The sequence below is a fragment of the Phaenicophaeus curvirostris genome, chromosome 12 (assembly GCF_032191515.1).
Source record: "Phaenicophaeus curvirostris isolate KB17595 chromosome 12, BPBGC_Pcur_1.0, whole genome shotgun sequence".
Taxonomy (NCBI): domain Eukaryota; kingdom Metazoa; phylum Chordata; class Aves; order Cuculiformes; family Cuculidae; genus Phaenicophaeus; species Phaenicophaeus curvirostris.
In genome coordinates this window covers 3156843-3179456 of record NC_091403.1, presented here as the reverse complement: position 1 = coordinate 3179456, position 22614 = coordinate 3156843, and the positions used below count along the sequence as shown (strand labels likewise).

At 41.4% G+C, this 22614-nt stretch overlaps 2 protein-coding genes across 2 annotated transcripts in view; one reads left to right on the top strand and one right to left on the bottom strand.

The window, feature by feature from the left end:
- HERC1 (HECT and RLD domain containing E3 ubiquitin protein ligase family member 1) overlaps positions 1–12551 on the top strand; it is a 62047-nt gene extending 49496 nt beyond the window's left edge. The window contains exons 60-77 of the mRNA XM_069867124.1: positions 81–374; positions 1102–1167; positions 1283–1408; positions 1773–1911; positions 2367–2548; positions 2994–3149; positions 3651–3773; positions 4234–4336; positions 5026–5195; positions 6559–6697; positions 6979–7148; positions 7522–7691; positions 7871–8036; positions 9142–9218; positions 9643–9895; positions 10130–10282; positions 10673–10978; positions 11867–12551. Of these exons, the coding sequence (XP_069723225.1) occupies positions 81–374; positions 1102–1167; positions 1283–1408; positions 1773–1911; positions 2367–2548; positions 2994–3149; positions 3651–3773; positions 4234–4336; positions 5026–5195; positions 6559–6697; positions 6979–7148; positions 7522–7691; positions 7871–8036; positions 9142–9218; positions 9643–9895; positions 10130–10282; positions 10673–10978; positions 11867–12052 (2979 nt within the window). The 3' untranslated portion in view covers positions 12053–12551. The remainder of the gene's footprint in view (positions 1–80; positions 375–1101; positions 1168–1282; positions 1409–1772; positions 1912–2366; positions 2549–2993; positions 3150–3650; positions 3774–4233; positions 4337–5025; positions 5196–6558; positions 6698–6978; positions 7149–7521; positions 7692–7870; positions 8037–9141; positions 9219–9642; positions 9896–10129; positions 10283–10672; positions 10979–11866) is intronic.
- Positions 12552–17973: 5422 nt separating this feature from the next.
- On the bottom strand, positions 17974–21526 carry FBXL22 (F-box and leucine rich repeat protein 22). Its single transcript, XM_069867129.1, has 2 exons — positions 21060–21526; positions 17974–18376 (listed from the first exon to the last, which is right to left on the bottom strand). Exons 1-2 carry the CDS (start codon positions 21392–21394, stop codon positions 18031–18033), a joined length of 681 nt encoding a protein of 226 aa, XP_069723230.1. The 5' UTR covers positions 21395–21526; the 3' UTR covers positions 17974–18030.
- Positions 21527–22614: the final 1088 nt, after the last annotated feature.

Here is a 22614-nt window from a genome sequence, read left to right as displayed (position 1 = left end):
GGCTCGTATTTCTGAATTGGTTAATATATATTTCTAATTTTGCATGTTCAATTTCTCTCTTCCACTCCCCTCACCTTTAGCCCCATGTTGTTTGCGGAGACCAGCTTGTTCATAGTCCTTACATGCAGTGCTTGGCGTCACTCGCTGTGGGCCTTCACCTGGATCAGCTCTTGTGCAATCCCCCAGTCCCACCTCATCACCAGAACTGCCTCCCTGATCCTTCAACCTGGAATCCTACAGAATGGGCCTGGCTGGAGTGTTTCTCTACTACCATAAAAACTGCTGAAGCCCTGGCAAAGGGAGCACAGTTCCCAGAATCCTTTACTGTACCAGACCTGGAGCCCGTTCCAGAGGATGAACTTACTCTGTTAATGGTAAAATGTGCTGTATTGTCTCAACAGTGAAGCATGTTGTTATTGTGCACGTGGTATGGTGCGGTTAACAACTCTGAACGGTACAGTTTATATCCATTAACATAAGCACCAGCAATAAGCGTAAATTTATTTTTTAAGTAACTGGTTAGAATATGCTGCGAAGATTGCTCTGTGTGCGTGTAATGAGTGCAAGTTAGTTGCATATTAAAAAGCAAAGCAAAACAACCCAGAACTTTGACAGTAATTTTATGTCACAGAAGCAGGAAATGTCGAACTTTACAATTTGAACTTTAGAGTAACATTTTAGCATGCTTCTACACCAAATTACTTTGCTAGTGTCAATTGTCTTTGTGTCTTGTTACAATCTGTTAAGGAAAATAGAAATTATGGAGTAAGATTTCTCTATGAGCGGGTTTATAACATTTGAAGCCAGTGTTTGCAATTAAAACTTTAAAAAAAGCCCTAATCATCAGTAAATAGGAAAAGATTACTGCGTCATTGCAAGTCATGCATAACAGTGTCATTGCTAGACAGGTGTAGTAAGGGAATAACTGGCTATGGATGAAAATAAAGTATTGGAGTCTGCATGTATTGGTTCTTACAGCTGGACCGTTTAGAATCATTTCGATGTCAGTATTCTTAGATAGAAAAGAAAATGCATATTGCATAACAGAAAAATAATGGGAATCTCTTGAACTGAATATGGTAACTGGCTTTTGTTTTGTAGGATAACAGCAAATGGATCAGTGGTATGGATGAGCAAATCATGTCTTGGGCAACGTCAAGGCCAGAGGTTAGTAAAATTGATGGTTTGGGATTTCAATTACTTTTTTTAAAAAATCTTTTTAAATATCATAAGCTATTGAAAGTACTCTTGTTCTAAAGCCTTCTTCTATGCTGTTCCATAGGACTGGCACTTGGGAGGCAAATGTGATGTGTATTTGTGGGGAGCAGGAAGACATGGACAGTTAGCAGAAGCTGGTAGGAATGTCATGATACCAGTAGCAGCACCTTCATTCTCTCAGGCTCAGCAGGTGATCACTTAGAAAACAGTCACAGTTTAATGATTTACCATATGTTTGTACAGTTTGTCAACATCTCTCTCTAAATGTCGTTTCAATTTGTTGTTTGAATTGACTGTTAAGTACCCCTAAAACATGTGTTTTCATTAAAGAGGAAATCTTTAGTTATTTGACAAATTCGAACCAAGAAGCCACTGAAATCTGACCAAAAAAAATTGTTTGATATGAGCGTGATTTGAAAGCACCTGCATGGCATTAACATAATACACATGCCAATTTTGTTTTTGGAAATAACATAGATTGTAATGCAGATATTACAACATTGCTGCATCTAACACAAAAATGGTTAAAATTCCTTCGTACCTTTCTAAACTAGGTTGTTTGCGGTCAGAATTGTACTTTCGTCATTCAAGCTAATGGCACTGTTTTGGCTTGTGGAGAAGGAAGCTATGGAAGATTGGGACAAGGAAACTCCGATGATCTTCATGTGTTAACAGTCATTTCAGCACTGCAAGGTAGAATTGTTGGGTGTGAAATGAGTCGATAGAGCACGAATGAGCATTTTAGTACTTACTAATATTATTTGCATTGATCCTATTTTTGCGGATTAACACATTAAAATATTTTAGTCATTAATTAGAATTTGGGACAAATAACCTAGATGGTTTGGTTTTCCTTTAATTTGTTAAAATTATTTCATTTTAAGATGGCCTTGGAGAAAATTGTTTGCTAAAGGTAGGTGTGTTTCATTTCAAAATTAATGGCAGGCCAGAAGCATAGGTTGTACATGGGAAGCCAGAGGTTTTGTTCAAAATAAAAATAAATAAATTGCTATAACAAAAAAATTGTTACTGCGGTTGGTTCCTTTCCCCTGACTTAATTGGCTACCATTAGGGACACTTGGATAAATGTGTGCTAAGAGTTTGTTACAATTTATTCTGAACTTTGTTGTCTTATTGTTGTTTAACAGGATTTGTTGTAACACAACTGGTGACCTCTTGTGGATCTGATGGACATTCCATGGCATTAACGGAGAGCGGGGAAGTCTTTAGTTGGGGAGATGGAGACTATGGCAAACTGGGACATGGGAACAGCGACAGACAGCGCAGGCCTAGACAAATAGAGGCGCTGCAAGGAGAAGAAGTGGTGCAGGTTCCAAAATACTTTTTGTCTCCTACAAACTGCACACGTAGTAATATAGTGCTAGGAATGTTCCAGAAACATGCAGTCTTGACAGGTGGACAAAACTGTATTTGGCTTTGACTGAAGGTTTCTTTATGGAAATACAAAATATTTGTACAACAAAAGCAGTATCTGTTTGCAGAAAACAGTAGATGGTAAAAATAAATTAATTGGATGGAACACCCAAAAGCCTTTCTTTGTGCAAGTACCTGCCTGTCCTTCTCAGTGTTACCATTGAGAAGGACGCGAGATAGGTTGTTGAAGAAATCAGTAATACTGAAATATCTGTATTTTAGCTCTTTACAAAGTGAATATAGTTTAGGGAAGGAAAAAGTATTGCATATTTACATGTAATAGTATAATTTTCCTGCAAAATTTAAAATGTATATAAATATTGTGTTTGTTTTGCTTGCAGATGTCATGTGGCTTCAAACACTCAGCAGTAGTGACAGCAGATGGCAAACTGTTTACATTTGGAAATGGAGACTATGGTCGATTAGGACTCGGAAATACTTCCAATAAGAAACTTCCAGAAAGAGTGACAGCGCTGGAAGGTTACCAGATCGGACAGGCATGGCTTATTTAAAACTAGCAATATAGCTTTGTTTAAAGCTGATGTTTTCAACATATTTAAGTGTTCTGGGTTTTTAAACTTGGCTTTTACTGTGGTTATGATGGCAGAATCTGACCACACATAGTTTTTTTAAATAATTACTTTCTTGGCTGTCTTGATCCTCTTGCTTCCAAACTGCCCATATTTTTTAACGTTTTGAGATTTAGGGGTTTTTAAGCCTGAATTAATGAGCTGGTTTATATTCTTAAAAAATGAGCATGTGTAGCATAATACTTTCCTTTTGGTTCTAGGAGGTGAGATGGTGCAAATACCTAGAAACTACTACTGTGTTCCTAAATGTCTTATAAAATTCTGTAATAAGCAGGGGAGTTCTTAATAGTTTTAAAAGGATACTTATTTTTTAAAATGTGCTTTTTCTTTTCTTAGAGGTAGTTGGGATGTTTAAGTTAGTACTAAGTTAGCAAGAACAGTAGTAATAAATGTATTTCTCTCAACCAGGTGGCCTGTGGACTCAATCATACCGTAGCTGTGTCGACAGATGGCTCAATGGTTTGGGCTTTTGGAGATGGAGATTATGGCAAACTTGGTTTGGGAAATTCCACTGCAAAATCCTCACCACAGGTAAGAATTCAGAGGGGAATTATTGTTTGCATAAATTTTGTGTTCTTAAATGTGTTATGTATGCTGCCACCTTACTTCATTTGGCAGTACAAACAGTGAAAAATTTAGGATTAGCTTAAAGAAGAGAGCTTTCCTTTTTTTGGAGGCTGGGGGAAGGTTGTTTATGCACTCATCTACTTCCTCCCGTGCCACTCCCACTCAATTCCTAGTAAATAAAAGGTGTTTTGAATCATTGTACATAAAATAAGGTGTTAGTTGCTTTAAGGAAAAAGCCTATTTCTCAGTTTCCTGTGTTTACAAGCATTAATTACAGTAATCCTCTAATGTATGCATTGCACAGTGGGAATTATGAAATGTCTTTCTGGAAGCTTGAGTTACAGATTAAATTCATGTCTGCTTTCTGTTTATAATAATAGTACTCATAATACCATAGCTCCTTTTCCTTTCACTTACCCCTCAGAAAGTGGATATTCTTTGTGGAATTGGAATAAAAAAAGTTGCCTGTGGAACGCAGTTCTCCGTTGCACTGACAAAAGATGGTCATGTGTACACTTTTGGACAAGGTAGGACAATCTGGTATTTGGACTTCTCCATCTGTATGTTTGTGTCTTGCAAGTGAAAAGAAAGAACATTAAAATGTATTTACAACATTGACCTAATGCTACTTTTTAGATCTGTGCTGACCTAATCTGAATTTTGGAACTTGAGTGATGCAATTTTAACATAGACCTAAAAGCCAGCTCTGTCTAATTCGATCTCAGGATAGCCCTTTGATTTGCTAATTAGTTTTTGAAGAGTATTTTCCTAAAACTTCACTGTATTTCACATGTCCAAAACCACTGCGTTACTTAAGAGTTTGCATTGTCTAATAAAGCATGTGCCTACAAAATTGTTTAAAAATCTGGATAGGGTAATTTCCAAGGACACCAAACTAAATGTGTTTTGGCTTCTCTAGTCACTTAGCTCATATGTATTCTGAAACCATACGCTTAGATGTAGAAGTCTTGTTTTAATAGAATTCAGTCTTGTTTCAGACTTGAAAGGAAAACAGGAGGTTTAACAATATTAATGAGTGGCATAGGAAACACCGTTTGTAGGAGGCACATGCTAGATTTGTCTCTAACTGATTGCACTGGTATCTCAGTTCCAAGTGTATGCAGAATTGCTTTTTATCCCTCTCTGACTCCTGCCTGCAAGTAAAATCAACTTTTTGATGTTCTTTACAAATATAGACATGTGCTTGCAATTTTAGATCGCCTGATAGGTTTGCCTGAAGGTCGAGCTCGAAATCACAACAGACCTCAACAAGTTCCAGTGCTGTCAGGAATCTTCATTGAAGACATAGCTGTAGGAGCGGAGCACACGCTGGCCCTATCATCTACAGGGGATGTGTATGCTTGGGGTAGCAACTCTGAAGGGCAGGTATGTACTATTCCTGTATATTTCTAGCCTTTTTAAGGCTAAAATTTTAGTCTATGGATGTGGTTGGAATGTCTTTGTTTTGGTGGAAATGAAAGCTTTGATTTTGTTCTCCTCCTTCACCCCTTTGGCCATAATAACATTTTTGGAATTTCCATTATTTTTCTTTGTATTTCCTGTGCTTTTACGTAGTAGTAGTTTAGGAAAGCACTGAAAACATTCTGCCCGAATTGTTCTAATGAAAGCTTTATTAAAAAATTATAAATCACTGCCTATTCTTGAGGTATTATTATTCTTTTCCAACATCATTTGTGATTGGTATCAGATAGATTTGTGCCCTCTTTAGACTCTTTTCATAAAGAAAATATGAATGTTTTTTAGAGAGTAATTTTTTTAAGTCAGAAAAAAAAATTAAAACATAAGTTCTCTCTCTTCTTTGGACTCTAACTTTATCCCTGCCCTTAAAATCAGTTTTCCTCCTTCACCCTATGTTTAACTCAAATTTTTTAAAGGACTTCAGCTTTTTGACTGTTGCACACTACAGGTGTAAAAGTGAGCCTCTTGATATATTGGCTGTTGATGTTGCAGGAAGTTTGGACAAAAATCATCCTCTGCTATTTCAGGATTGAGTGTTTGAGAAGGACTGTTGAACAAGTTGTTTAGAACAATTTCTTTGGGGGAATTGAAATTTTTTTTTTTTTATAGAGTGCTTACTTTGAGAGAAATTGCTAGGATACAAAATTCAGAGAAACTTTATTCTGAAAGTTTGTTTATTATGATCTTCCTCACAGTGCAAAAAAATTGTTTGATATGAGGTAGTAAAAGAAAGTTGTACTCTTACAATGTGAAATTTTCACTTTTGGAATATGAAATTTGAGTATGATATGAACCTATCAATAGGAAGTCAGAACAGCTTCAGAAAACCTTCTCTTTACACAAATTGTGTTTGCATAAATTATTGTTGGAATTCATGTGCTGAAACAAAAAGTGTATTTAAATGGTACAGAGGGGGCACTTGAGCTGTGTGGACTCTGCATGAGGAGGACGGCAGCAGAGAGACAACACAGCACTATGTATTAGTTCCTCGGTCTGCAAAAGAGCTTGCCGAAAATCCTTAGCTGTTTTAAGGTCTTTGACACCTAGATCTGCTCCCATTGAGTACGGGTGCAATATTCTTTTGAAAATAAATTTTAAAATCTAGCTCAATAGAAGCTACATATGGTGAATATGTTTTTTATCCCAGTATAAGCTGTAGATTAGTACAAGTTTTTACCATTTGCTCTGAAGTTTGCTTAGAGAGTTTTAGGAGTATCATTGCAGTTGTTGATTCTTGTTTGTCCCTTTTACGTCTGTTATAAATTGTCAGCTTGGTCTGGGCCATACCAACCATGTCAGAGAGCCAACCCTAGTCACGGTCCTGCAAGGAAAGAACGTTCGACAGATCTCGGCGGGGCGATGCCACAGCGCTGCCTGGACAGCTCCGCCTGTTCCTCCAAGAGCTCCAGGTAAAGAACCGAGGTTGGTTGTGTGGGTGCTTGGTGTACTGTTTGTTTCCTGGGGGATCAATGCTACAAGGACTTCTGAACGTTCAGGATAGAACTTGTTTTGGTTTATAGCCAGGCAGGTTTTCAAATTACTTCAGCAGCATTTTGCTGCTGTTGTGGTTTAACTCCAGTAGGCAGCTAAACACCACATAAGCTACTGCAAAGAAAATCAACTCCATCCCAGCCAAAAGCAGTACAGCTAGCTTTTAAGAAATAATGCTTTGTTTCTTTTTCTGTGGTAGGTGTTTCGGTGCCTTTGCAGCTTGGTTTACCTGATGCCATTCCACCACAGTATGGGGCACTGAAAGAAGTCAGCATTCATACAGTAAGAGCAAGGCTCAGACTGCTGTACCATTTTTCTGACCTCATGTACTCTTCATGGAGATTACTCAATCTCAGTCCCAATAACCAGGTAAAATTCCGTATGAAATAAAATTAACTTCGCTCTGTTGTGTTATGCCATGTCACTAGAGTTTCTGATCAAAACAAGAAGGATCTTAGTAATAGGTTCTATAGGGTTGTTTGTAATAAATAGAAAAATATAAAAATCCATATTGAACAAAACTGTGTCAGGTTATTGTTACATACTTTTGCTTAAGCCAACGTGGACACGTCAGTGTTTTGGTTTCAAAAGCTTATTAGCCTCAAAGCTGAAACCTAAAACTGCTAACCTGGCTGTTCCCTGAAAAATTGAAATGCTAGTGATTATCATGAAGGCTTTTATTCTGTAAAGAATGTAATTAATATCCTTTATTAATATGTTTATTCTTCTTGCTTTATTGCAGAACAGTACATCTCACTACAATGCTGGAACATGGGGAATAGTTCAGGGGCAGCTAAGACCCTTGCTTGCTCCACGAGTGTACACGCTCCCCATGGTGCGCTCCATAGGAAAAACTATGGTTCAGGGGAAAAACTACGGGCCACAGATTACTGTGAAAAGGATATCAACCAGGTCAGTGTTGTTTTCACAGGCATTGTATTAGGCCTCGGAAGAATACTGATACTCAGTCTTTCTCTCTAACATTTCGCATACTGACCTGTCTGTACTGCTTTGTAAATTGAGTGATTTCAGTAGCCTTTATGAGTTTATGAATTACATTGTATGGCTCTGTCTTTTTGTGTTTTTGAAAGAGGTCGGAAATGCAAGCCCATTTTTGTGCAGATAGCAAGGCAAGTGGTAAAGCTGAACGCATCCGACCTTCGCCTACCTTCCCGTGCCTGGAAAGTGAAACTGGTTGGAGAAGGAGCTGATGATGCAGGTGGAGTGTTTGATGACACTATTACAGAAATGTGTCAGGTATGGAAAGTCTGTTACCTCAGAGTGCCTAAGTATTTTATTCTGTTTGTTATCTTTTAGGTTTTTTCACATTTCCTTTTTGTAGCTTGGCAAATGCTTGTTCTTCAGTCCTGAGCCGCAGCACTAGAGCTGCCTGCTCAGGGGTGTATCTGACAATAAAGTGATTTCCTAGACTGTGGCAACGAGATGCCATGAAGCTGCACTGTAACTATTATAACAGTTGGCACCTTGGGATTGCGAGATGCTCACTCCACATTATGGGAGCATTTTGCAGCTCCCCATTCTATCCAGCCAGTGACTTCCGTAGGAGAAGTTGTACTGAATTCTGTGATTACAGTACCTTCCATGCATACAATACAGAAACACCTCAGGCAGGTGTTTCTCATGTATGTCACCTCTCAGGTTCAGTGCAGAAAGTGCACAGTTTTGCCTGCCTGTAACCTGGACGTTGTTGCTCTTGTGGACATAACTGTCTTCTCAGATACATCTCAAGGCTTCGGCCTAGCAGGACTAAGACAAAGCTCGTCAAAGCTTACGTGTACTGCTTAGAGTTTTAAAGGTCTGTCTCAGTCCTGTGACATGACTGTGATTGTAGCCAGGAGAAGGATTCAAGACAGTGCTGGCTGGAGAAGTTTTTCCTTAATCTTCCAGGACCCTTAAAATTGAAAAAAGGATTACTGAGGATAATTAGTGTATGTGCTTAGTCTGGGACGAGGCAACGGCTATGGATAGTGCTGGATCTGGCTTTGGAGTTAGAATTAGGATAGCACGATAAAAACTGAAGAACTCTCTTTATAAATGAAATTTCTGGAACCTGTAAGACTAGAGTAGCATTGGTTCAGGTAGGGACATGAGGCGTATTTTTTGGGTACTTTACTGGACAGTTTACATTAAATACAAGTGTGACGAGGATTCAGAACAGATCTCATTAAAAAAAGCTGCTTCAGTTTTGGTTCTTGCAAAAGCTGCGCCAGTGGGTGACAAGCTTATGGCATCTGATTATTTCTGAAACAGGTACCAGGAATGTATCATATATATTCATAATATTTCTGTAATAAATTTGTTATTCCTGTGTTGGAGAAGGCTATTTTTGTTGTTTTTTAAGGAACTGGAAACTGGAATAGTAGACCTGCTTATTCCTTCCCCAAATGCTACGGCTGAAGTAGGCTACAATAGGGATAGGTAAGTGGTCCAGGATTTGCTTTTATTGCAGATGTTAGTGGGTGACGACTAAATTCTTCTATTAACTGTTTTATGCCAAATGATGAGACTTCGTGATTGTCTCTAGTGTATTTTTTCCTTCAGGTTGTGATGTTACTTTATTGTGGAGGAGAGGGCATGATTTTAAGATTAACTTCCTGGATTGCTGTTGGCAGAATTCAGAGTAACAACAAGAATGCCAGCCCTTGTGGTCAGGATTAGTTCTGCCCGTCTCGGTCTCCGTTGCTTTAACAGCTAAAGATAACAATAATCTTATTTGGATGCCCCTTGCTGATAATTGTGTTGACAGTTACAGTGTGTGCTTAGGAATGTTTTGTCTTTTACTTCTAATGAGGTAGTGTAGAAATGCTGCTGGAGTATTTTCACTGATTCTTTGTTCTTTCAGGTTTCTCTTTAACCCTTCAGCGTGTTTAGATGAACATCTGATGCAGTTTAAGTTCTTGGGCATTCTCATGGGTGTAGCTATTCGTACAAAAAAGCCATTAGATCTTCATTTGGCTCCAATGGTCTGGAAGCAACTTTGTTGTATCCCACTCATCTTGGAGGATTTGGAGGAGGTAGATCTGCTCTATGTGCAGACCCTCAACAGCATTCTTCACATTGAAGACAGTGGGATTACTGAAGAAAATTTCCATGAGGTAAGATAGGAAGGTCTGAGCTTCTAGGTTTATTCTGAAAGTGGTTACTTTATCAGAATGACCTTAACTTCAGTATTTGTTGAATTTAACGTATCCATTTTTGGGATAACAAGCACTTCATAAATATTTGGAATCATTTGTGATCTTATTTAGTTCTAGATGACTGATGGTAAAATATTAAACTTGGATCACTAGAGTGACTTACACTGCATCTTTTCCTGTTTTGCATAACAGATGATTCCTTTAGATTCTTTTGTTGGCCAGAGTGCTGATGGTAAAATGGTTCCCATAATCCCTGGAGGGAACAGTATCCCACTTACCTTTTCAAACAGGAAAGAATATGTGGAGAGGGCAATTGAGTACAGACTCCATGAAATGGACCGTCAGGTAAGAACCTCATTGTGACCATATTCTCATTGTTGATGCAAACAGCAGTTCTGATGTGCCCTTGCTCCCACTCAGATGTGTGGTATATACACGGGTATATTGTTCAGCCATCATCATTTGTGCTTCTAACTTGTACTTAATTTTTTGTTCTTCTGTATCAAAGTGTGTTCTTCCTTGTGCAATTACAATTAAAAATGCATGTAACTTTCTCCAGGATTTTGAGAGAGGGTATAGCCCTTACAGAGAAATGTATATGGGAGGTTGCGTTTGGCAGTTGTATAATACAATCCCCTTTCTCAGCCAGTAGGTTACTTTTGCATTTGGGTGGTACAGTAAGTGGCAGGGGTAAGGCAACCACACTTCAAATATCTGTTCTTTTTGGGGCACTAGGTGGCTGCCGTAAGAGAAGGAATGTCTTGGATTGTTCCGGTTCCTTTGTTGTCTCTTCTGACTGCCAAGCAGTTGGAACAGATGGTCTGTGGAATGCCAGAAATATCAGTTGAAGTTCTGAAGAAAGTTGTGCGATACAGAGAAGTTGATGAGCAGCATCAGCTGGTCCAGTGGTTCTGGCATACTCTTGAAGAATTTTCAAATGAGGAGAGAGTTCTTTTCATGAGGTTTGTGTCAGGAAGATCTCGATTGCCGGCCAACACAGCTGACATCTCTCAGCGATTCCAAATAATGAAGGTTGATAGGGTAAGATGCTCTTTTCTGGTTTTGGGTTTTTTGTTCCTGTCTAGTATAAGCTGTCATTTGGCAATAGGAGGCAGGTTTCCATAGTAGTATATTTACAGAGAAAGTATGAGATGGGATTTGCTCTGAGCTACTAAAACTGAATAGAAGTAGAAGTATATACACTGCATGAGTGGCACCATAATTCATCTGGTACGTTTACTGAAGTTACATGATTGAAGGCCAAGACAAGTATTTGCACAAGCAACAAACCTTCTGGTATTGTAACTTGTCTACAGTCATTTTCTCTTCTAGTCCCTTTTTTCGTTTGATAATTTTTGCTCTTAAAGTTCTATATCTGTGAGTGGCAACATGACCACTAGTGAACTCTTAATATCTTAAAACCAGTGTAATAAGGTTGCAGTATATTACTTTACATACAGGATGTGTTCATTTGGCATTTCTTCTGAGTTTTGTGCGGTGAAAGCGTGTTCTCTGAACTACGTGAATCAAAAACTTGGCAAAATCTAAGATCACAGTGGTGTGACTGTCACTTTTGGTTAAGTCTCTCAGATTGCCTCACGCTAAGACCCACTGTGGTTTGTAATTTGAACGTTGCTTGGTGTCTTCCAGTGGGCTGTCAAGTAGCAGCGCGAGCAGCTTTTCAGATAGTTACATTTCCTTAGCAGGTTGAATTATTTACAGAGCAGGAGATACAGTAGTTTTGCTCATGTTTAAGGATGACACAAGTCATGTAAGCAAGGGAGGCCAGTCTGCTTCTTATAACAAGTTTTGAGCTACAGTGTGAAATGATAGAGGCGAAGAAGAGAGGGAGCAATGAAATATGGATATGTTGTGTTTTTTGCTTCTTTCACAACTTAACGGTGTCCCACCTTTTATCCATTTCCACAGCCTTACGACAGCTTGCCTACCTCACAGACTTGTTTCTTTCAACTGAGGCTCCCACCTTACTCCAGTCAACTAATCATGGCAGAGCGTTTGCGCTATGCAATCAATAATTGCAGGTCTATAGATATGGACAATTATATGCTCTCACGGAATGTGGACAATGCAGAGGGCTCAGACACAGATTATTAACATTCTGTGAACAAAATCATCTTCCTTTCACTACAAATAGTGCCCTAAGTCCAATTCATTGTTGACATACTTTTACAGTAACCATAGATGTTATAGGAGCATAAAAATAGACAGTGGCCACATTTTAGTTACTCTAAATGTAACAAAAAATTAGATGTTTTTATTTTTTTGTGATTGTAAAAAAAGAAAAAAGGAAAAAGAAAACAAAAAAGTATGATCGGTAAGTTTTTTCTCCTTTTTTGGTCACTTTTGATGAGTTTGCATGGACACATTTTGGTGCATTTTTGTTGGGAATAGTACATTTGTAAGCCCTCCCAGTGAACATGAAGAGTTGTACATTGTGTATAATTGTTCATTAGCAAGGACAGTTTTACATGAATATTCACATATTTATTTTGTTTTAATTTGAATTGCCTGTGCAGGGTTCCTTATGCAGAGAAAAATAAAGCAAATTCAAGAATTGTTTGCTTGTACGCATTTGTGAATTGTGATTGGTTTACTCTGTCTTCATGCTTTTTTATATTTTCTCTCAGGAAATGATAGTATTGCAGTGTTCAGACAGGATGTGACATTTGAAGTATCGTAAAATGTTTATCTACAATGAATTTGCTGTGTTAGTACCGTGGTCTGCGTTCGTAATGTCTTTGAGGTACTGGCTTTTTCGGGTATACCGTTATTTATTCTTCGTACTTCAATACAAGTGAATGTTGAACTTGGTTCCTTCTTGATTTTCATTTAAGTTTTTTTTCTCCTCCAAAGTTGCGGTTGTTGACAATAATACCTTGCTGCCACCTTGACTCAGAACCTTTTAAATCTTCCCTTTAAAGAAAAAACGAGAATCCTTTTTAATCTGTAGATTGCTGTAGTTGATGCTTGATCAGAATACAAAAAAAAATAAAATCAAAGCGACAGGGTAGTAGTCCAGGCTATGGATTTTACATACATTCTTAGTTCATGCCTTTGATGTTAGTATATTTCCTATGTCTGGTGTTTGATCTCCTCTCCTTGCAGCTCTAAGTGGGTCATGGTCAGCAGGTGTGGCTCACGCTGCAGCGTTCGCCTTTGGCTGCGGCAGGAATGTGCTGTACAAAGACATTTCTGTTCTCTGTCTTAGGTAAGTGCTGAAGAATAGAGGATTCCCCAGTGTCTCTGTCACTAACCGTGATCTGTGTGAAACTACATATGCTGCTTCGTGTTCAGGCGCAGGGTTTGACTGGGCTGAGGAAGAGGGTAGAACGGTCTGTCCCCAGGGCAGTCGCTGCTGCTCTGCCTTGATTTCCTCCCTCATTCTTCCCAGACTGCTTGGTAAGGATGCTGTGGGGCCTGCTAGCGTGAAAACGTTTCTAACTTAAGCTCATGTGGGAGAATACTGGTCCATCTGAGCTGGAGAAGAGTGTAGAAATTCCTGTTGTTTTCCCACGTGATTGTTCTGTGTCAGCAGGGATCAGGAGCAAAGCTCCCTGGTTGTTGAGACCTAACTGGTGTATGGCTGCCAGCTAATAGTGGCCAAAGGGCTGGCTTGATAGGTTGTAGAAATTTGCAGGTCTGGGTTTTATCTGGTAAAGTTCTTTCAACTAGTTGTTGGCACATGAAAAAGGGGGGACAAGGTTCTTGAGCAGTGCCAGGAATTCCCCTCTATAGAAAGGGGAATGAATATTACCAGTGTATGTCTATGTGCTGTAGTATGAGTAGGTCACATATGCCATTATTTAGAGGGAAAAAAAAAATGCAGTTCTGTCTTGCAACAAACCTTCAGTGGCAGTGCTGTAGCACTAGGCAGAAGTTGGCTGGGGCAAGGGGGAGTGCAAGTGATTTCCAAAGTCTCACCTGATTTCTTCTTCACATTCCAGCATTGGATGGGACAGAGTGTGTGACTGGAGCAGGGAGTGTCAGTGGTTACAAATGCATATCGAGAGGCAAGAACAGACGCGTAGCAGTGTGTTTATCTAGACTCATTTCAAGTTAATAAGAGACACAGAGACACAGTGAGCTTAGAAGTGTTAAATTCTAAGCATAATTAGAGAAAGTCAGCTTGAAAAGCTTTAGTCACAAGAGTAATGTGCTGGGTAGGTATTGTTTAGGGAGCCACTTAGATGCCAAAAGCTTGTGTCTCTTGCTGAACATGGCTTTTCTGCCGCTTAGTTTTTGCTGTACATGAGTAGTACCTAACCTTTTCCTTACACTTCAAATAACTCACAAGAAGCACCCACTGTCTCTGGTTTATAAAGCTGTTGCATCTTGAAGCCCATGATTCCTGTTTCTTACCCTGTTTTTACCCTGGGATGAGATAATTCCTGCTCTACCACCTCTGGTGTTTGCAGTCACCTCTTCCTACTTATTTGGTGGTTATTTTTTCTTTTCTTTCCCACCTAGGAGGTACATCCCCAGCCTTTTGGGCTGTCAGGGTATCAGGCAGCTGGATAGCCCTTTGAAACAGGTAGACACACTGCACCAGAGAGAGGATGAACGGTCAGTCCCTGAGACTAGAGGGAGGCGAGTTACTTTAACTGGGTGAAGCCTCGCTCTTTGTGGAGCTACTGGTAGTAGTGTTGGTTCATCTGATGGAGCCGGAAGGTAGTGGTAGGTCTGTCGTGCTTTGAGAGGACTGGGAAGCACAGAATGTGTTCTTGAGCAGCAGTGTTGTTCAGAGAAGAGGTGAACTAGTGATCAGTCAGGCGTGGAAGTTTGATTTGGATCTATTATTTAGCCCTTTTGACTGGGAGGTGAAATTTAATGGCAAATAATACTGCTGCTGGTAGTGAGCAGTTTTACTGTGCTGTAGGACTTGGTTTAATTTCCTTTTACCTTATTGCCAAGCTGAGCTAGGTTATCACAGTGGAAAGTCTTCTGTAATCATTATACATAATCACTATGGATTCAGTTTTCAGTAGATTTATTGATGCTGAAAAAAATTACCAACTGTGTTCAAATTTTACCTGCCATTCAAGGCGAGGAGGAGAAAAACAATACAAATCTGAGTGTCTGTACACAGATAGGCCAAGAAACTAAGTGGAAGAAGGGTTCCAAGGCCCGATTTAGCTCCCTAAAATAAAACAAAACAAAACCCACACCACCACTGCCTGCTCCCCTCAACCAGTCCTGATAGAAAACTGGCAAAAAAGGCATAAATAATCTGTAGACAGCTGCAAGCCTGCTTCCGTATCTTGTAGCTACTTGAAAATCTGTTAGGTGTTGCATCTGCAGAGGTGTCTTTCGTCACACAGTGCTTAGAGAGCTGGCATCAAGAGAAAGTCTTCGCTTACTAATGTGTCTTTGGAATTCCTGTCTTGTTTTGGCTTGTCAGCAAGATGTGAAATTGGTCGTTTTTCCACCAGCAGTGTACCCAAGGTAAGAATTGTGTCAACATCCCAAATTCTTCATCACAATAAGTTTGTTCAGTGTGGTGATCTACTTTCCAAGTGGTGGATGCTGGTTTCGGGTTGCTGTTTGTTGTTCCTGTCTGTGCTTCCAGTTCTGTTCCTTTGTAGTGCACAAGGGTCCTACTTTAATATTAGGAATGGGTCAATGAAATGCCAGAATATTAGTGTCGTGCCGTTGAATATCTCTAAGTTGTGAAGATGCGATACTGAAGTTACTTTCTTTGTCATCTGGGTGTTTCTTACGATACTCATGCTGATCAAGTATTTCTCTGGAATTTCAGCTTTGTTTGACTAAGTCTCTGTAATGTGGTGATTTATTTCTTAGCTCAGCCAAATGCGAGAGCACCAAAGGGGATACCTGTGGAACCAGGGTGGAAAGGAAGAGTAAGCGTGCTCGCTTATGGTGAGAGATGTAAAGTCCTCCTTCCACTTGTGATGCACCATAACAGGAGTGTTTTCAGGAGTCAATAGCTACCTCATTAATTCTTGGCGAGGAAAGAACAAGCCCTAGGAATGTAGGCTATTAAAATACTTCTGAGGTTGTTTATTTGAAACTTGCCTTCCTAGAGACGCTGATTGAAAATACAATCTTGCAGTCCTGCTCTTGCCATAAAGATTGGCTTCAGGTGCAATTGTGATAGCACGCGGCCTTTCTTTCTGTTCCAACATGAACAAAGGACAGGTTGATATAAATCTTTCTTTCAAGACAAGCTGAAGCATCATAGGCAAGTTCTCGATTGTGGGCATGGAATTCTTCAGTGGATTGTATTGAATGGAAGAGATTTAAGGTAAAAACACATTTGGCTGCTGTGTGAGCAGGAAAGGGTTTACATATTAAGTGGGGCGATCTCTAGGAGTCAGAATTCTGAATTCATGTCAGAATTGTTAAACAAAATGGGAAATAACGGAAAGCAGAAGTTGAGGACAGTCTCCCGTGTAGGGTAAAGCACAGGCTTGAGATGGGGACTTTTTCAAAAAGCATGTGTCGTTCGAACAGAAGCCTGAACGACTGAAACCAGGTGATCACTGTGTTGTTATACTGAGACAGACTCGGGAGTAAAACTTGTGACAGGAGCTGCAGGAGAGCTGACGCAGGAAGATGTGGCTCTCTGAAATGTTTACCTTTCCCCAGGCCAAAATCTGTAAGCCTGGGAAGAGTCTGGAATGCAGCGTTACCAGTCTTGAATGCTCGATGCTGTGACCAACTCCCAGTGTGTTGTATCAAGGCAAATTTTATAGAGCAGACTAAAACATTGCTAACCTTTTGTGTTGGTAGACAGAGCTGTATTAAGCCTTCATTTAAAAATGTTTTCTTTCCACGTAGCAGAGCAGCCTACAGGGAAGTGAGAGCCTTGTGGTTTGAGATGAAAATAGCCGTTTGTTTTGTACTTCACGGTGAGAAGCCAGTGCTGGTAAGGTCTGCATTGCAGCGTGTTCCTAATTTAGCACTTAAAGCTGCAGGTTGCAGATAGGTTGCAAATTACTGTCTTTTCCTGGAGGTTAATTATGTAACTCGCATTGTTCATACTGTGCTTCCTTTAATGTCAGCTTGTGCATCTTGTCAAAGTACATTATGCAAAGAGCCAAGCAGTGTCTTGTGTGCATCGCTGGGCATCCCTCCTTTAATAAATAAGCCCAACGCACCAGCTACCAGCGTTACTGACGAATAAGGGCTGTCAGGGGCTCTGCTTTTGCTGCAAGATCTTACGTGGTGTGGTTATCACCCTTAGCCTATGGAATGCCCAGATGGATAAATCCTTGAACACAAATTTGTAAATCCTACAAGTAGCCCAGCTCTATCTGCTGTGACTTCATGTCCTTTCCCTTTACTCAAGAGTTAGGAAAGCAAGGGAGAGTCCACTCTGAACCTCATGACTCAACAGGAGAGTCCTCCTTACTCTTTGTCTCTGGTCTCTGCGAAAGGGTCATTGGTCCCTGGCAGAGGCTGCCCAGGGAGGGGGTTAAGTCCCCTTCCCTGGAGGGGTTTAAGGGATGAGTGGACGAGGTGCTGAGGGACGTGGGTTAGTGTTTGATGGGAATGGTTGGACTCGATGATCCGGTGGGTCTCTTCCAACCTGGTTATTCTATGATTCTGTGATTCTAACTCCATTTTCCTTTGTGTGTTTCTTCTGTGCAGTAACTAGTAAGGTGAACTTTGCCATCAGACTTACTGAACCATGTCACCTTGTCAAGCCACTGTAAATCTTTGTTAAATACCATTGAGTTTATTGCAATCTGACAAATGATTGTTTTATATCACTGCAAGGATGCTGCTTCTCTTGTGCATTCCTCTCATCAAAATTATGGGGTATCAAAGTTGCAGGTTTCAGCCTTAATCAAGTCTAGCATTTTGTTACAGCAATGCAGGATTTTCCAGTTTCAAGCAACAGAAAGGAAACAATTTTTTTCCTTAACACTGTCCTGGTGGAGGTTTGTGCTTTTTCCTAGTGCAGCTTTACAAAATGCATCAGCCATTTGTTTGGACTTAAACCAGAAAGCAGGAAAATAGCTCCGGTTGACTGACGCAGAGCTCCCCAACAGGAGAGAGGAAGTGAAGTTAAATATCCGCTTTGACAGAGTTTAAAAAATTTGTTGGACTTAAAGCTGAACCAGTTTTCTTGATGATTTTTCAAGCATCAGCTTCTTTTCTGGCTTACTGTCTGGAATCATGTTAGCGCTTCTCTCTGCTCTCAGCGTTACCGAAGGACGTTTTTCCCTGACTCTCTCTAGGCCAGCTTGTGTTATGTTCCGGCAGAAATCCACGTGGAGCGTTTGCAGCGATGCCCCGTGCAGGGCCACGGCCTCGAGCGTCTGGTCAGTGATCCGCACACAGTTTTCCAGTTTGAGTGTCCTGAGGTTTGGGCAGCTCTTGAGAAGCAGCAAGATGCAGTCGTCCGTAACGTGGCCGCATCCAGAAAGGGTCAAAGATAGCAGGTTTGGACATCTGAAATCATGATAGTTAGGTGAGAAGAGGGGGGAAATAAATTGTAGAGCTCGGAGAAACTAGCGTTGTCAAGAATAAATATGGAAGCTAGAAAAATACCTCCTCTTCCAGCAGGAAGAGTAAGAAGGTGTGACTGGGTGGGGACCTACATAGATCTTGGTGCTCAGCTTTACTTATCGCACAACTTACCTTCTTTGCTCTTTCTTTTGATGGCAGCGTGTCCAGCTCGGCTGGCGCAGGGGGGAAGGGAGATCCCTATTTGAGCTGCAGCTGCTTTGCTTTTTCTTAGAGTTGCATGGTGCAAGTGCAAATCCACTAGAGATGAGATTCAAGTCAGGATGAATTTGAGGACAACTGACTGAAGAGGCTGCTCTCTGGACATGGTGAGCATGGGCAAGTAAACACTCCCGCTTTTGATTTTATGGGAATTAATGAGCATATTTCAGCCCCTGGGATGTACTGCATAGGTGCCAAAACAGGAGCTGTGTTGATTTTGAGCCCCGTGCAACTGTTCAGCCTTCCTTCAAATCACTGAAACTGGTGAGACCTTTAGTCTCAATAACATGGTAAATTAATAAAGCTTACAGTTTTGTGTTGCTCGGTAGACCTGAGGAAGCACAGAAACGGCCTGTTCCGAATCGGGGAGGCTACTGAACCACATTACCCAGCGCAGACCCGTTATTGGTAGCTGCTGTGCTGAGCGGGTGTGTTTGCAAGGACCTTGTGCAGCCACCTGCAAAGCCTTTTGTCCACGTGTGTGGTTGCTGGCTCACGCCGCTCTCCAGGGAACAGCAGCTCAGCTCTCCGTAGTTTTAGCTAAATGTAGCTGAATGTTTCTCTGCTAGCACTGGGCTTTTCCTGGTCTCTGCTGCAGGAAGAAGGGTAACAGCAGTGCTAACACTGACCTCCCGAGAGCTCTGGACAGAGCCGTTGGCCTGGCTCCATCCCCTCAGCATGGCGAGTGGTCATAAGCTCTTCCCTTAAAGATTTGGGCTCGGGGCCTGTGTCAGGGTCTTAGGGAGGCAAGCAGGGGCTCTGCCATCGCTGCAGCAGGTTCTTGTGTCCTTAAAGCCCACCCCATCCCCCTCTGCTGCTTGACTTCACCTTTTGAGCGGAGCTGGCAAAGTGAGAGCAAGTCAGCTGCAGGGCTTTGTTTGTTTGTTTGTTTATTTCACTTAGGAACAGTTAGAAAAATAAATGCTTCCAAGCAGGCAAGGTCAGGAAAGGCTCCGACCTGCCACCTCTTGTAGCTTGGTCAACAGAATAAAAGTACAGTAAACTCTGAGAGAAAAGCTGGATATTTGTTAAATTTGCATCGTTCTTTGCACAGAATGGTGGGAATTTTGTTGGGATGGAAATGCTTTCAATGGGTTGCTGGAAAATAAGGCAGGAACTTGTTTTAGGAAGGCTAAAATGGACTGGGGGGAGAGGCGAGAGTCAATATAAACTCACACGTTAGAGTTCCATTTAACTTGCGGAAACGATTCTGTGTAAGCCTGAAAGATATTTGCTGGATTTTTATGGACTTGGAGATGCCTACGGCACAGGCTTTGCAGCCACTTTGGGGTTAGGGATTCTGCAGAGGGGAGAGGTGCACAAGCTGTTCCTGCAGGGCTGTGGTCTAGTGTCCTCCTCCTAAATCCTAATTTGCGATAGCAACAAAATGGAAATAGTTAATTGTGGCCTCATGGTAGACATTCCAGTGCTAAAATGGGAGAATACTTCCTCCCACGCCCCCCTCTGCAGAAGCTGCTGTGCCTCCTAATCATACTTTGCTAATTAATCCAAAATGTTTATCACTTGTTCTAGAATAGTTACTTCTGAAATTTTATACTTGCAACTTAATGTTCTGTTCAGAACTTGTTTCGGTCCTTGTTTTGAGATTGCCCTGTGGCTCCTCCTCACTCAGAGCGTCCCCTGTCAGTATTCTGTAATTTGCTGGGGATTTTGAACTGTTACTTCCAAGCCGAGCCCCGTGCTGCCCAGGAGGCCGTCGCCGCGCTGCGGCTGCGACACGAAGGAGCCCTTTCAGGAGAGGCGCCGCCGTGCCCCTTTCAGCTCCAATCTGGGCTCCAGCCCTCGCTGTTCCTGAAACGCCTGCGTTGGGGCTTCATCCCCTTTGCTCCTCTGAATGTAATTTAAATTTTTTTTTTTTCCTTAGAGCTGCTTTGTGGCAGTAGAGCTGCTGTCAGAACTGGTGTGCGCCCAGAGCTGCTCCTCAGTAGAGGCATTTCTTTTCTTTTAATGTAGTTTATAAAGAGCTTAGATGGAGATGAATTTCAGTATATAAGCAATACTTTGTTTTTCATGTCGTAGTAACATGTTGGATGAACTTCGTTTTGTTCTGACACACAGTCACTATTTGACCTCTAGGCCCCCCCCGCCGTGCTCTGCCAGAACAGCACGTTTCAGTCACACAGCAATTTGCACGGGGCAGTATTGCACCTTCCTCTATTCATTATTTAAGAAAAAAAAAAGGAATAAATAGGCTTAGGGAAAGTCCGTATAAAGTACGTGCTATTGCAGCTATCAGACCAATTTAATGCTATATTAACACTGCAAAATCAAGCACCTCCCGCACTTTGTCTCATTCCAGGCAGGCTGGGTGGAGCGAAGGGCTCTCACCACTCTCATTTCAAGGCAGTTAACCTTTCCAGTACAGTTTCACACCCAAAGAACGTACCTGTTGCAAACTTCTAGTAAAAAATCATTGACCGTGCGTTGGTGCCTGTTACAGAAATCTTTCTGGAAATGGTTTTTCATCCAGTCCTCAATGTTACACACCTTGACTCTCTCCGAATACCAGCAGACGGATAAGTATTTTAAAGCAGGTCCCAGGAGAAAGTTATCCTTCTTTAACTCCGACGGGGAGTGGAAGTTCAACAAAGACCACAGCAAAGGATCCCGGAACACTTCCAGCAACGTGTGACATGTCTTTGCTAAACTTTTCCTGCTATCTTTGTCCAGAAAAGAAAACAGATGTAAGAGGCATTCGCGGTTCAGCTGGGTTATGTGCATGGCCGCTCAGCGCGTGTGCTGGCCTGGTGCAGAACGGCAGAGCCGGAGGGGGCTCGGAGCCGCCCCAGGGCTGATGCACAAATATGGTAGTGGAATGGGGTTTATTTTTGGCGAACAACTGGTGCAGAAGCTAAGAACAAACAGGGAAAGGAAAAGCAACAGGCACGCGTGAAACTGTTGTTCATTTCTGCAAGGGAGTGGAACGGGCTTGTGGATTAACAGCTCTTGACTGTCACAAAATGCTTCCTTAAAAGGGATTTCTGGCCTTTTAGGCGCTTCTGAAGTGTGCAAAGCTCTTGTGCCGAGCTAAGGAGGAGGGGGCGTAGCTGCAGCTGCAGTGAGTGAGCAGCCTCACAAGGGTGGAGGGTTTGGCTTTCTGAGCACATTGGGTTTTGCAGCCTACAACAATTTTAGTCTTTATCTATTCACTGATAGTTCTAAGGCTGCACTTTCAGGTCATGTAGAGGACTGGGAGACTGCATGATGAACTTGTATGAACACCTTGTTGAAAAATGCCCTGGGTGCTTTAAAGCCTGTGCGCACACCCAGAAACACGTGCAGACAGACACCCCCAGCCAGAACCGCAGACCTGCAGAGACACAGACAGACAGAAAGACACGTGCTCATCCACACAGAAAAACACAGACGCACAGAGCAAAGCTGATACACACCCGGACACACAGACACACACACAACAGGCAAACACACGCACAGACACAGGCGCACAGAGAAAGGCATCGGGGCAGTCGCCTGCCTTTGACTAAACAAAGCTAGCCGATTCCCCACCTTTTGCAGGAGGAAAGTAATGCTACACAGGAAAACAGATGTGGGAACAGCTTTTAATATGTCTTCTATTAGCTTAATTTTTTCAAGTTTTCTTGCGCCATCAATGTTTAGTTCAGTTAGCGCAGACATGGCGGTGTGGGGGGGAAAGGATGTATAGAATTGGTTTTTTGGAATAGAAGAGCTTGTTTTCCGGTAAAGAGAGAAACTGTGGCAGAACTGTCTTTCCTAGAAGAAAAATAAAGCTACAGCAAACGGCAGGTTAGAATTAAAAGCAACAATTAACAGCTCTGTAAATGTCATGTTTGTGAACTACGAAATGCTTGTGATTAAGGCAGTTTGTACCCACCTTCTCTCTGGTGTCCATACAGGAAATTGCTGTCTATGTCTGAGTTGAATGTATTAACAGAAAAATAACCCCACAGGAATTTTTGAAG